The sequence below is a fragment of the Parus major genome, unplaced genomic scaffold (assembly GCF_001522545.3).
Source record: "Parus major isolate Abel unplaced genomic scaffold, Parus_major1.1 Scaffold258, whole genome shotgun sequence".
NCBI classification, from domain to species: Eukaryota; Metazoa; Chordata; class Aves; order Passeriformes; family Paridae; genus Parus; species Parus major.
The window spans coordinates 185122-197468 of record NW_015379266.1 but is presented as its reverse complement, the minus strand read 5'-3'; the positions used below and the strand labels follow the sequence as shown (position 1 = coordinate 197468).

Sequence of the window (12347 nt, the reverse complement as noted above, 5' to 3'; positions counted from 1 at the left end):
TACTGGTACCAGAGGGGTTCACTGTGTGTGACACTGAACCCTTCCCTGGCTCTCTGGGCCCTCAGCTGGCCCTGGCCCTGTCCTTCCATGGGCACCCTGGTGTTCCCTGCACTCTGCTGCTGTTCCTGGAGCCTCTGTTCTACCTGCTGGAAGGGATCACAAGGAAAAACAACCATTCTGCAAACATCTTCTGAAGTGTTACCAGGGATTCACAGACAAGGGGGATGGATACATTGAATGGGTTCCCCTCAGAGTCTGCCCACATCCACCAGCACGTGCTGATAGTCACAATATGCATCATCAGTGATTTACACAAGGAACTAGGGGGAAGCACTCCTTAGTTCAGCAGGAAGCAGCAAGGCAGGAGAGGAATTGCTGGAATGGGATGGGAAGTGAGAGTGAGGCTGGCAAATGGTCACTGCAGTGTGCAGGAAGAGGATGTGTGAAGAGAACTGCAAAGTGTTGCTCAGAATGGGAATAATTAGCAGAATTTTGGTTGAAAAGGGCATGAAAAATGCCATCACCTGGCCATGAGTTATCTCACCCTGTGATGTATTGACAGGAGTGCCCAAATCCGCCCCTTCTGATGCCATCAGCACTGGGAATGTCTGGCTGTGAGAGTTCTGTATCTGGAATAGGGGGCCCCTTGGAAAGGCAGGGAGAAGAGGGAATCCTCAAAGGCCTGAGAGCCTGCTTTATGACAGAGAATTGTATTGGTGGGAAGACTCAAATCTTTGAAATTTTTAAAAATGTTGAGACTTTTGAAAATGTTCTTCAAAAATAATGCTTGTTATCCATGTCCACTTGGGATAAGACAAATAATCCTGAGCTACAGTTCCAGGTGGAGTTGTTCATGCCAGACCATTTTTAATATGAAGTCCCTGTAAGACTCTGAAAACAAACTTAGGCTGAGATTCGTTGGTGTTGTTGTGCACTCAGAAGTACAGACAGCAAAGAGCTGACACACTGTCAGTCATTTCCAGTTGTGTTACCTCTGACTTCACAGAAAACTGGCACTGTGATTTGTGGCTGCTGGTGTCAGGAAGTGACCAGAGAACTGTGAAAGGGAATTCCAGTGTAGGGGCTGAAAATGGAAAGGGCTGGGCTGGGAGGTCCCACCTTGGCAGCAGCTCTGGGGTCTCTGGAGCTCAGGCTGGCAGCCCTCCAGCATTCCTGTAAGTGATCAATAGTTTAATGTGTGAAGGGAAGTAAACTAATATTTTACTGTTAAGTTAACTAATAGATCAAATGTCTTGAAAGGTGCTTGCAATCCTTCAGAACTTTCTCCATGTAACATTTGCTTAATGGCACCTTTCAGATTCAGTCCCTGTTAAACCAGCTTGGGATGCTCAGAACTTACAGGGCTTTTCCAGTTCTAGAAACATGGAAAATGCAATCTGGATTCCTGCTCCCCAGTCCCTAAACCCAGAGCAGTGTCAGTAACAGAGGGATGGCAGGCCATGGGTGACCAACACCTCGCCAAAGCAGGTGGCACCTGGGATGGGGTTGGAGCATTGTCTTATTGTTGCAACACCATTGTTTTGTTGTGATTCCGTCGTGTTCAGAATCCTGGGAGGAGCAGCTGTCTTAGAGCAGGGGAGTCCCACCGTGGTCCTGTAGAACCTTTCCTGTCATCCTCCTGGTGCTCCTCCAAGCTGTGGATGGAAAGCAGCTCCCTTGGTCATAACTGCGTGGTTCTCTTGCACCAAAACAGGACAGTTCTGCCTCCCTTCACCTTCTCATTAAATCAGTCTGGGGAAAATGCTGTTCCCTCCAGGTTTAGAAGTATGATACTTCAGCTGTCTCTGCAGAATTTCCAAGCAGTAACCTGGGGTGTCATTGCCAAAAGTTTGGGGTTCCTTTACGTGTGGGGCCGTGTATCTCCAATCCCAGCCCATGTTCAAATGAACACGTTCACCCACTCGTGCAGATGTTGCCATCAAAGCAGTGCAAGTTCCCTGGGTTCTGGGGTAGTTTTGTGTTTTTGAGTGAATGTTTTCAACTAAACAGTGTGTTGGGGCTGGGGAGGGTGGGGAGACACAAGCGTGTGCTAACCCTGCCAGAGCTGAGCAGTGCTAGGGAGAAAAAAGCGACAGAAATTCACAGTGTGGTACCAGAGAAACCATGGGATTGTTTCTTTTGTTATTTGCAGATAATAAAATTACACAGTGGGAGGACCCCAGGCTGCAGAACCCAGCCATCACAGGCCCAGTAAGTAATGCTGTGGGATCTTCCATTAAATGCCCATTAAACTGCTTCCATGAAATGCTCTGCCTGCTCCCCACGTCAGGGCTGGGCAGCCTGGGAGAGGAGCAGGAGCTCTGCTGCTCCACATCCTAAGTCAGAAGAAGCTGGGAATGTCACACCAAGTTCAGGGCAGCCTTCCCAGATTGTTCAGGGTTTGGGGAGGCCCATGGAGAAGTGCTCCTATTTCCCCATTACCTGGGTGGTTACTGACAGTAGGACTTTACTGAGCTGACACATTGTTCTGTTTATTTGGGATCTCTGGACAACGAAAATCTCTTTCCACTTGGGAGGAGAGAGATGGGCATATGTGGATTCAAAGTGTGAAAAAAAAAATAGACAAAAATGGATCTGTCAGTTTAAGAGACATAAAACCTCCTGCAGGTAAACAGAGGTTTCAGAATATCAGCCTTAGAAAAATATAAACACAGCATTTTACTTCAGTATCAAATTTTAAAAATACCAAAGAGTGATTATTTGACTTTTTATGCTGGTTTTATGCTGGATTATGCCAGTTTATGGTAATTCTGAGTGATCAAACTTCCAATCCCAAGATGTCTCCTGTGCCTTTTTATTCTGGGTAAATCCTTGGGACCTTTAAGAGTTTCAGGACAAAGGAGATGAGCCTGCTGCACGGTGTAATTCCAATTGCTTAGTAATAATATCAGTAATAGTCACTTGTTTGACCATAGTTGCTTTTAGGGGGATTTACCCATTTTTCAGACATTTAAAACTGGAGATCCTCACACACAGCACTGTGCCAAATGTTAATGGGCCTCTCCCCAGTGCTGAGCGTAAATGAGAGACTGTTTGAGAAAGTTTGTTTAAAGGAAATGAAATGCTCATGGTTCCCTGAGTGACTGGCAATGGTTCATTTGTTGGTTTTTAAGGGAAAGCAGGAGCTAATCCATTTCACAGATGCACTAAGGATTCATCTGAATGTTTTCAATAATAATAGATATAATATAATATTTAATTATATTGAAATAATAATGTGCCACCAAAACCAGAATTACTTAAATTTCATTTCTTGTTGGGTTTAAATAAAGGAAACATGTAGAAAGATTATTTAACAGCTGTAGTAAAGTCATGTTACCTTCAGAGGAACATGCTGTCATTTGGGGGGTTTTTAGATCTCTCATGGGTGGGTGCAGGGGAGCCCATAGCACAGTGCTACCTTTTAAATTCCTTTTTAACACCGTGGGGTATCAGCAGAGCAGCTGGAATGACGTGTCCTCCCGCTGCTCCCAACAGGCAGTGCCGTACTCCAGGGAGTTCAAGCAGAAGTACGACTATTTCCGCAAGAAGTTAAAGAAACCTGTGAGTAGAACCAGCACGGGGGGGCTGCAGGTCACACCTGCCAGGTCACCCCACTGTGCTGCTCCTCAGGGGCTCATGTGGGAACCAAAAATACAAAGCCAAGTTTGAATTTGATGGGTTTCTCAACGAGAAGCTTTTTAAAGTCTTTAAGACTCATATTTTTCTAGATAAATGCAAATGCCCTTAAAATAGAGAACAGTCAATCTTTCTCCTTTTTTGTTTTGTTTGTTTGACACTTTTCTTGTCATTTTCATCAAATATTTATCATAGAAGTCTGCAGCACTGTTCTGGAAGTGGCCCAGTTCCTGCCATGCTCTCAACCTGTGGGCTGTGAGAGCACTGGGAAGTAAAAACACGGGGAGCTGGAACAGCAGATGTCTGATCTCTCACTGAGTCAGTAATTTGCCCAAAGACTTACTTCTTGAGACTAACAAGGATAATCTAATCTTCTTTGACACAGGCTGACATACCCAACAGATTTGAGATGAAATTACACAGAAATAACATTTTTGAGGAGTCCTACAGAAGAATCATGTCTGTGAAGAGACCTGATGTACTAAAAGCCAGACTCTGGATTGAATTTGAGTCAGAAAAAGGACTTGACTATGGAGGTGTGGCCAGAGAATGGTTTTTTCTCTTGTCCAAGGAGATGTTTAACCCTTACTATGGTCTCTTTGAATACTCAGCAACGTAAGTGTCCATTAATATTTGTTTTCTCAAGAGATATACATTACATTTTGCATAAGAGGCAAAGCTGCTCTGGGCAGAAGCAGCTCCTCCTTCCCGGGGTGCCCTGGGCAGCCCCACTGTCCTGGTCCTGCTGCCCGTCAGAGAATCACCTCTGGAATTGTCCTTGAGGACCCAGAAAACATTTCCATTGCTCAGACAATATCCAGGGCAGCAAAACTGCAGTTTTTGAGGCCTGTAATTGTGAAGGGACCAATGTGACAGAAAAGCTTTCCTCTGCTGCCCAGAGCTGCTGTAGAGCGAGCTCAGAACGCAGCTGCCCGTGGGGGCTCCCCAGCAGTGGCCTCCCTTTAAACTGGGGGCTGCCCTGCTTTAAAACCTTGGGGTAATCCACTCGTGCCAGGGAGAGAGGGCATCTCTTGCTCACAGTGGGTTTGCTTTGCTGCTGTGTCAGCCCTCGGTGCCTCCGTGGTGGGACAGACTGGACACAGCTCGGCAATGCTGGTGAAGGGAGATGCCCCAAGCACAAGTTATTTATTAACATATCTGAGTATCTGCTTGTTTAAAGGCTTGGTTCTTTAGCTGTTTTTTTTTCTTTCCCCAAAAAAGGGACAACTATACACTTCAGATTAATCCTAATTCAGGTCTCTGTAACGAAGACCATCTGTCGTACTTCACGTTCATTGGCCGTGTTGCCGGCCTGGCCGTGTACCACGGGAAGCTGCTGGACGGTGAGTCCTGCTCTGCTGCTGCCACTGGCCTTGGGGGAAGGAAATGCACCTGCTTGAGAGCCCCAGGCTCTGGGGACAGTCTAGGACTGACACTGGTGAGACTTGAATGGTGATTCACAAAATTACAACAAGTGGGTTTCACACGAAGTTTTGCTCCTTTCTCCACTCAAGTTGAAACTCCAGAACCAGCACGAGCACTTGTCCCCAGAGGAAAAGAATGGAATTTGTATCAGACATTTCCATACAAGCCTGCAGACAAACTAGGGGGGTCAACTGCAGCATATTTTGATATGTAAAATTATTGCTGAATGACTTAATTATAATTTCTGCTTCATTTTGAAATCTCACACCAGGCAGACATTACTGACCAGATTTTCCTGAGCCCTGGTGCAGCAAAAGAAGCAGAGGAGTCCTGAGCAGAGGAAGCTCACCAGCCTGCTTTTCAGGCAATTCCTTGGAGAGAGGAGTAGTGATTTTACATGGGATGGAGTGTCCTGAGCTCTATTCCCCAGCTTTTGGCTCTCTCTGCCATTAATGTTAGGGTGGTCAGTGGAGTATGGCAGTTGGCAGATAATTGAAAAACTGGACCTTCTGTGCCTAAATACACCCGAGCTGCTTTGATGCTGTTGCAGTTGCAGGACTGTTACAGTCAGGAGGTAACAGGAAATGCCAGGGGTGGTGGCCCCAAGCAGTTGTACCTTCATGGAGTGTGCAGAGCAGGGCAGGTAACGCTCTCCTCTCTCACAGGCTTCTTCATCAGACCTTTCTACAAGATGATGCTGGGGAAGCCCATAACTCTGAAGGACATGGAGTCAGTGGTAAGACCCCATTTAACCTGTGCCAGTGCTCACAGACCCATGGGTTTCTACAGCTTTGCACTAATTGCCTGTTTTCAAATTGCCTAATTGTGATCTGCCCTAGGATAGCGAATACTACAACTCTCTGAAGTGGATCCTGGAAAATGACCCTACGGAGCTGGATCTCATGTTTTGCATAGACGAGGAAAACTTTGGACAGGTATGTAAAGGTTATTTCCATCTTAGGACTGGTTACTGCCAACAGGTACCTGAGCACTGAGCAGAGTCTCATGGTGGTGAATGCACTGATCAGCCTTCAGCTCGCTGTGTTCCCTGCTGGGACTGGGGGTGCCACATCCCTGTCAGGGAGCCGCGACGTCTCTGTGACAGGCTGGATAACAGCTCAATTAAATACTCGCAATGAGGAGAAATAAAGGTGTGCCACAGTCCAGCTGGGACATGGTCTGAGCCCAGGGACTGTTTGGGTTTCCCAGGTTGAAGGTGTGCTCGGGGGAGAGCGGCAGAATGACCAGGGAGGTCCTCTCTGCAGTGCCTGTCACAGAGACAGCTGGTACGGCAGGGGGAAGCTGCCAGGTCTCATAGCATCACAGTCCATTACAAATGAAAATGTTGTAGACATTAAATTAATTTGCTTAGAAGTTTTTATGTCTTTTATGACCTTTTCTAGTGTATTCCCTTTGCTTCTGAGAGCTAGATCCTGGCTCCAGGTACAACTTGACCTGGGACTATAGAGCCTTTTATAAAAACTGACTGAAACATTTCAAACCATGCACTCAAAGTCGTGTCCAAAACATTCTGATCCACTTTCCAGTGCTTACTGCCTTTTTCCTGAAGCAATATAAAGTTATGGATTACATGGAGAAAGTATTACATAGGGAAAGTATTGAAGCCACAGATTAGAGAGGTTTTGTAATACACTGGTTGGCTTTGGGCAGTTTCAATATGTGATTTAGCTTCTTTTATTAGAAATAGTAACTATTAAAATTTTGTACATATAAAGTACATATTTTTGGTTATATTTTATATAAATATATAATTTCATTATTATAAATAACAATTATAATTATTATATGGTCCCTCTTTGCCAGTTTTCCCTCCTGTCAGTGCAAGTTTGTTCAAAAGTGTAAATCAATTTACTTATGATTTCCTGATACTGCTTGTAAAATGCTGCTCAGGGAGAGTGGCTTCTGGGAGAAAATGTCCTCAAATAACAGGTTTTTTGGTCTTCTGAAATACAGACATATCAAGTGGACCTGAAGCCCAATGGGTCTGAAATCATGGTAACAAATGAAAACAAGCGGGAATACATTGAGTAAGTATCATTATGGAATATGCCTTGGAGTAAGAAAGAGCAGTTGTAGTTACAATTGACCCTGCTGCAATTCCTAAACTTTGTACTGCACAAGAACATCAGAGATCATTTGAAAAAAAAAATAAATCTTACTGTTAATATTGGTTATATTGGTGAGATGTAAGAACAAAGAGTACATTAAATTACATGCTTTGTTCTCCTGGAATTCCTCCCCATGGAAACATGCTTCTCTGACATCTAGCTCAGATGAGCCAGAAGATGCTCTCCAGCCTGGCCCTCATCCCACTGTCCTCCTCTGCCAGTCACAGACCAGAGCCAGGATTCCATTGCCAGTGCTCCTACCAGAAATTGGCCAAATCTCAATTTAGGTGTAATTTTCAGCTTTCTCAGTTCTTCTGCCTACCAGGATGTAAAATGCAAAATTCACTTATACCTGCTGGCATTTTAAATCAGGGTCTTTTCCAAGGTGAAAGACATTAAAATTGCTACATTCATGCAAATTGGTAATTCATTTCCAATGCCTGCATCTGGACCAATTCCATGCCTGGAATTGATTTTTTATGCCTGCACCTGTGAGGTGTTTGTGCTGTGGGTGGCTGGTACTGAAAGCAAGGTGTCCCTTTGATGCTGCAGTGTATTTCTTTATTTATAGGCGAGGTGCTGTGTCCTGACAGCTCTCCTCAGAGCTTGCAGACTTTGCTGGGGATTTTTAATTACTCAGTGCTCTGGAAGAATAAAATGTCTGCTCACGTAGGTACCTACAGGAGTGAAAATATTCCCACTGTGATTTGGTCATAGTCACTGGGGTTTTTGGTTTGTTTCTCCAAAATTCACTCAAGTCACCAGCCAATAAACTGGATCAACTGGTGAAAGCTGCTCAGTTACCTGAACTTGCTGAAATTGTAAATGACAAACTGAAAGCACTTGGGGCTGCTGAAACCTCTGAACACTTGGCTGAGACCTGGTAATGAGTTTGTTTTTCTGATGGGCTCTTGTTTCTTTCTGCAGCCTGGTCATCCAGTGGCGGTTTGTCAACAGAGTGCAGAAACAAATGAATGCCTTTCTGGAGGTGAGGTTCTTTAGCTCCTTTCTTTCACAGAAATTGGGGGTTTTTTCTAACACAGATTTCCTAACTCACTGCTGTGTCTGTAAAGGGAGATTGGCACAGAATGCAAGTAGAATACTTAATGTTTTATGATTTTACAGTTTAATCTTGTGTAAGAATATATCATCTTTCCCTTATGAGAATAAGGTCATTCTCTTTCGAGTTTAATTATTTCAGCTTGAAGGAATTTGGTCACTGATGTTTTTAATTAGAATTTATGTGGAATGAGAGTTTTAACTTTGCTCTTCTTTTTAGGGATTCACAGAACTGCTTCCTATTGATCTGATTAAAATTTTTGATGAAAATGAACTAGAGGTGAGTCAATTTGGTGCCCCAAGCTGACAGTTCTCTGACAGATGTGCCATGCTCTGGGCTCTTTAGTTATCCATCCCTCTCCCTTAGGGAATGTGCAGACACAGCTGCCTTGCTCAGAGTTAGAAATCAGATGTTTTAATAAATCTATTCATCATGTGCAAAGAAGTGTAGTTTCTCAGGGAGGTGGTTGGGGGTGTGCCTCTGAAAGCCTGGAAGTAACTTGGTGGTCAGTGCCAGCCCCATTTGAGGCAAACACATGGAAGTTGCTGTCCCGTGGTGTGAGTGTGCAGCCATTCTCCAGTAGCTGGAACACTGTGGGAAGAAACTCAGACTCTCCCCTCCCTGTGTGCATAAATGACCAAAGGGGCAGTGACACCTTGTTCCCCTGTGAGAGCAGGGAACACACACTCCTTCACACCCCACCGTTCTGCCTCCCTGCAGTTACTGATGTGTGGCCTTGGTGACGTCGATGTCAATGACTGGAGACAACACACCATCTACAAGAATGGTTACTGCCCAAATCATCCCGTTATCCAGTGGTTCTGGAAGGTAAGGCTGGGTGCCACCTCTGACTGGTCCTGTAAGTCAAAGTTATTGCCCCTTTTTTGCAATCATTTTTCTTCATGAAAACTGCTATGAATGAGGAGGGTGTTATGGTGGGGGCAGGATCTGCTGTCACCTCACTCAGGTGCCAGAGCAGCCCACAGATGCTACCTGGAGCAGAGACAATCCACTCTGTCCCGAGGGCTGCCTCATACAAAAGGTCATTCACGCTGGCTTTGGGCTGCTCTTCAGCCCAGCCCATGCAGGCCAGGCTTAGGGGGCTGAGGCCAGTGGTGTCCATTTGCCAACAGGCTGTTCTGCTGATGGATGCTGAGAAACGGATCCGGCTCCTGCAGTTTGTGACCGGGACATCACGTGTGCCTATGAACGGATTTGCTGAACTTTATGGTGAGCTGCTCGTGGCGTGATGGGAATCCAGCCAACCTCTGACCCCCACGCAGCCCTGAGTTTGAAATGCTGATGTCTGAGCTCACTTCCTTGGCATCACCAAGCTCTGAAACCAACTCACAGGGCTTGGAAAGAAAGAAGCGCATTGGTATTGCTTTAATGTACCTGTAACGGGTGAAAAATCCGGCCCACAACTGATGCCAACATTTCATGTCAAAAACAATGTTTAGGAGTTTCTGTAGTGTCCAGCAATTTCTGTTTCATACGGTTTTCATTTTCACCCAGGTTCAAATGGTCCTCAGCTGTTTACAATAGAGCAGTGGGGGAGTCCTGATAAGCTGCCCCGAGCTCACACCTGGTAAGTCACCAAAGCATAAATTCCAGAGCTGCCCACGCTCAGCTCTGCACCAAACAGCATTTGATCCTGTGGGTCCCCAGAGCCTTCACAAACTGAGAAACTGAAGGATATTAGTTTATTTCCTACATCCTAGTAAATGGATGTAATGAACTACAGCAAGTCAGACATCACCAAACAGCCACAGAAAGCCCATAAATCATTGGAGAATTCAAAACAAATGTAAGGTTATAATTTAACCCTGGTTTATAGATTTTGCAGACGTGGAAAGCATTCAGCACTAATTTATCTTGCTCTCTTACATTTCAGGAATGTGGCTTTTCAAAGAAAAATTGTGCTGAATTGGAAAACTGTTATATAGAGTATCAGTACAGACTGGGGATCTCTCTGTGAAACTTATCATTCTGTAGAATAATGAGCTTTAATAAAAAAAAAACAAACCTGAAGACAAAAGCACAAAACCCACCAAACAAAATCACAATACTACCCTGAACACACTCCAAAATCAGCCCATCCTCTTTGGGTTCCAGTTCTCTGGTAGCTTTTACCCTTTTACCTTTGAAAGATTTTCTCTTGGATGTTTCATCTCTTCCCCTCAGAGAGCAAGGGGTCTGTCCTCTAAATCCAGAATATTTTTGCTGTGTCTCAAGAAATCAGTCTTTTGACAAAGATTGTTTTCTGTCATCTAAATGTAGTGAGGGGCTTTCTGTTGGCTTTTTTCCCCTCTGCTTAGTGATTTTTACCGAATTCCTGCTTCCAGCCTTGCAAAGGAAGGCAGCACACAGTTACTGGAGAGCTCACCTTGGGCAGGTGTGAGGTGTGCAGGGAACTGTGGAGCACAAGCTGCATTCTTAATCCGAGACCCCTAATTGTTTCATCTTTTCTAGTTCTTTAAAACTCTGTTTTCCCACGGATTATTGACTCTTTCCTTGTCCCTTCCAGCTTTAACCGCCTGGACTTACCTCTGTATGAATCTTTTGAAGACCTGCGGGAGAAGCTCCTCATGGCCGTGGAGAATGCCCAGGGGTTTGAAGGGGTGGATTAACTTTGCAGGAGCCGTTCCCTCTCCAAGCATGTTTTGCTGGCTTTGGCACCTGCCCGAGGGGCTCCGAGGGACTGTGGCATAGCAGCTGCCCGGCGCTGGGCTCTGGAGCAAAGCCTGGCAGCGCAGGGGCCGAGCCCCGAGGCTGGGACTGTCACCTGGGGTGGCCTTGCTGATGTTCCCGCAGCAGCTGCGAACTGATCACATTTCAGCAGGACTTACTCTATTTATGTTGTGCCTCTGTAGGCAAAGCCCTTAATAAATATTTTACACAATTTCTAATGACAATGAATGGGATTAATCATTTTACAGGTATAGTATTACAACTCATGTTTACTTCTTAATTGCTTTAGACATTTTCAGATTTTATTTCATTACAATTAAATATCATATACTTGGAAAAAATGAGCATTTTTCTTAATTTCAGACTTTTTTTAAAGCACGTTGAGCCTTGTGTTCCTAAAGCATTCAGAGTAGGAGAAAGTGCTGTTGGAAGCTTTCTCTCCATGGGCTGTCTCCCAAAAGCAGCTCTCTTCATTAAGCACATCACTATTGTTGTGTATCCAGAAGTATGGGCTGGATATTGCGTTTTTGTATAAGTACTACAAGAGTGTCAAGGCACAGCAGAGCCCTGACACAGCATGTCCAGATCTCTGTTCTACCAAAACTGCCTTGTTACTGCCAAGCTGTACATGTGCTACAAAGCATCTGGGCTGGGGTTGGCATTAAGCCTTGCAGGAGAACGTGCTGAACCCTGTCATTCTCTCTGTACAGTGATTGGTTTCCATCCTTTCCTCGTTCCTGTTTGCAACGGAGGCGTTCCGAATGAAATCTGGCACTCTGGAACACAGCTCTGTTCTGGCTCCTGTTTGTGTGCACTTGCTAATGAACCTAATTAACACTGGGGTTGTTCATTTCTAATGGCACTGACTCTGAAGGCACTTTCTGTACCACTGGGAAGGCAGACCTGGTTTGAGCATAAACATGAATGGGATTTTACTCCTTCCCACTGCACATGTCCTTCTGGTGCAAGATCTGTCCATGGTGAATTTGGCTGCTGCTGACCCAACCAGCTCTAGACCTGAGCCTGCAGACATGTTCCTCAGCAATTGTTTCTGTGGTTTCTTTTTTACTTACAAAGATTTATTTAATATACACTGCTATCTAATCCATTTTGTTACCTATGACATGTTGCATGCCTAATCTATAATGTCTGAGTTGCTTCTGTTTTGTGGCGGATTAAAGGTGACAGATCTGTGCTTGCCCCAGTGCAGTGACATGGTGACAGCACTGCTGGAGCAGGGCTGGTTCAACTCACCACCCTGTTCCCCAGCACCCCAGCAAGGTGACACCACTTGCCAAAAGAAACTTCCACCTCACTGCCAGCAGTTTTTGAGCCCTAGCCTTAGCTGTGTGTCCAGCCTGAGTGCAGAGCCTCGGGTACAGGATCACCCAGCTGGGAAGACG

The 12347-nt window shown here is 45.1% G+C and overlaps 1 protein-coding gene across 5 annotated transcripts in view; it reads left to right on the top strand.

Moving 5' to 3' along the window:
- NEDD4L (NEDD4 like E3 ubiquitin protein ligase) overlaps positions 1-12139 on the top strand; it is a 91116-nt gene extending 78977 nt beyond the window's left edge. For all 5 annotated transcript variants that reach the window (XM_015615776.2, XM_015615775.3, XM_015615771.3 and 2 more), the window contains 13 exons: positions 2153-2211; positions 3499-3564; positions 4025-4254; positions 4861-4982; positions 5730-5800; positions 5904-5999; positions 7039-7112; positions 8121-8181; positions 8473-8532; positions 8974-9081; positions 9387-9483; positions 9769-9841; positions 10781-12139. In XM_015615776.2, the coding sequence (XP_015471262.1) occupies positions 2153-2211; positions 3499-3564; positions 4025-4254; positions 4861-4982; positions 5730-5800; positions 5904-5999; positions 7039-7112; positions 8121-8181; positions 8473-8532; positions 8974-9081; positions 9387-9483; positions 9769-9841; positions 10781-10883 (1220 nt within the window). In that variant the 3' untranslated portion in view covers positions 10884-12139. The remainder of the gene's footprint in view (positions 1-2152; positions 2212-3498; positions 3565-4024; positions 4255-4860; positions 4983-5729; positions 5801-5903; positions 6000-7038; positions 7113-8120; positions 8182-8472; positions 8533-8973; positions 9082-9386; positions 9484-9768; positions 9842-10780) is intronic.
- Positions 12140-12347: the final 208 nt, after the last annotated feature.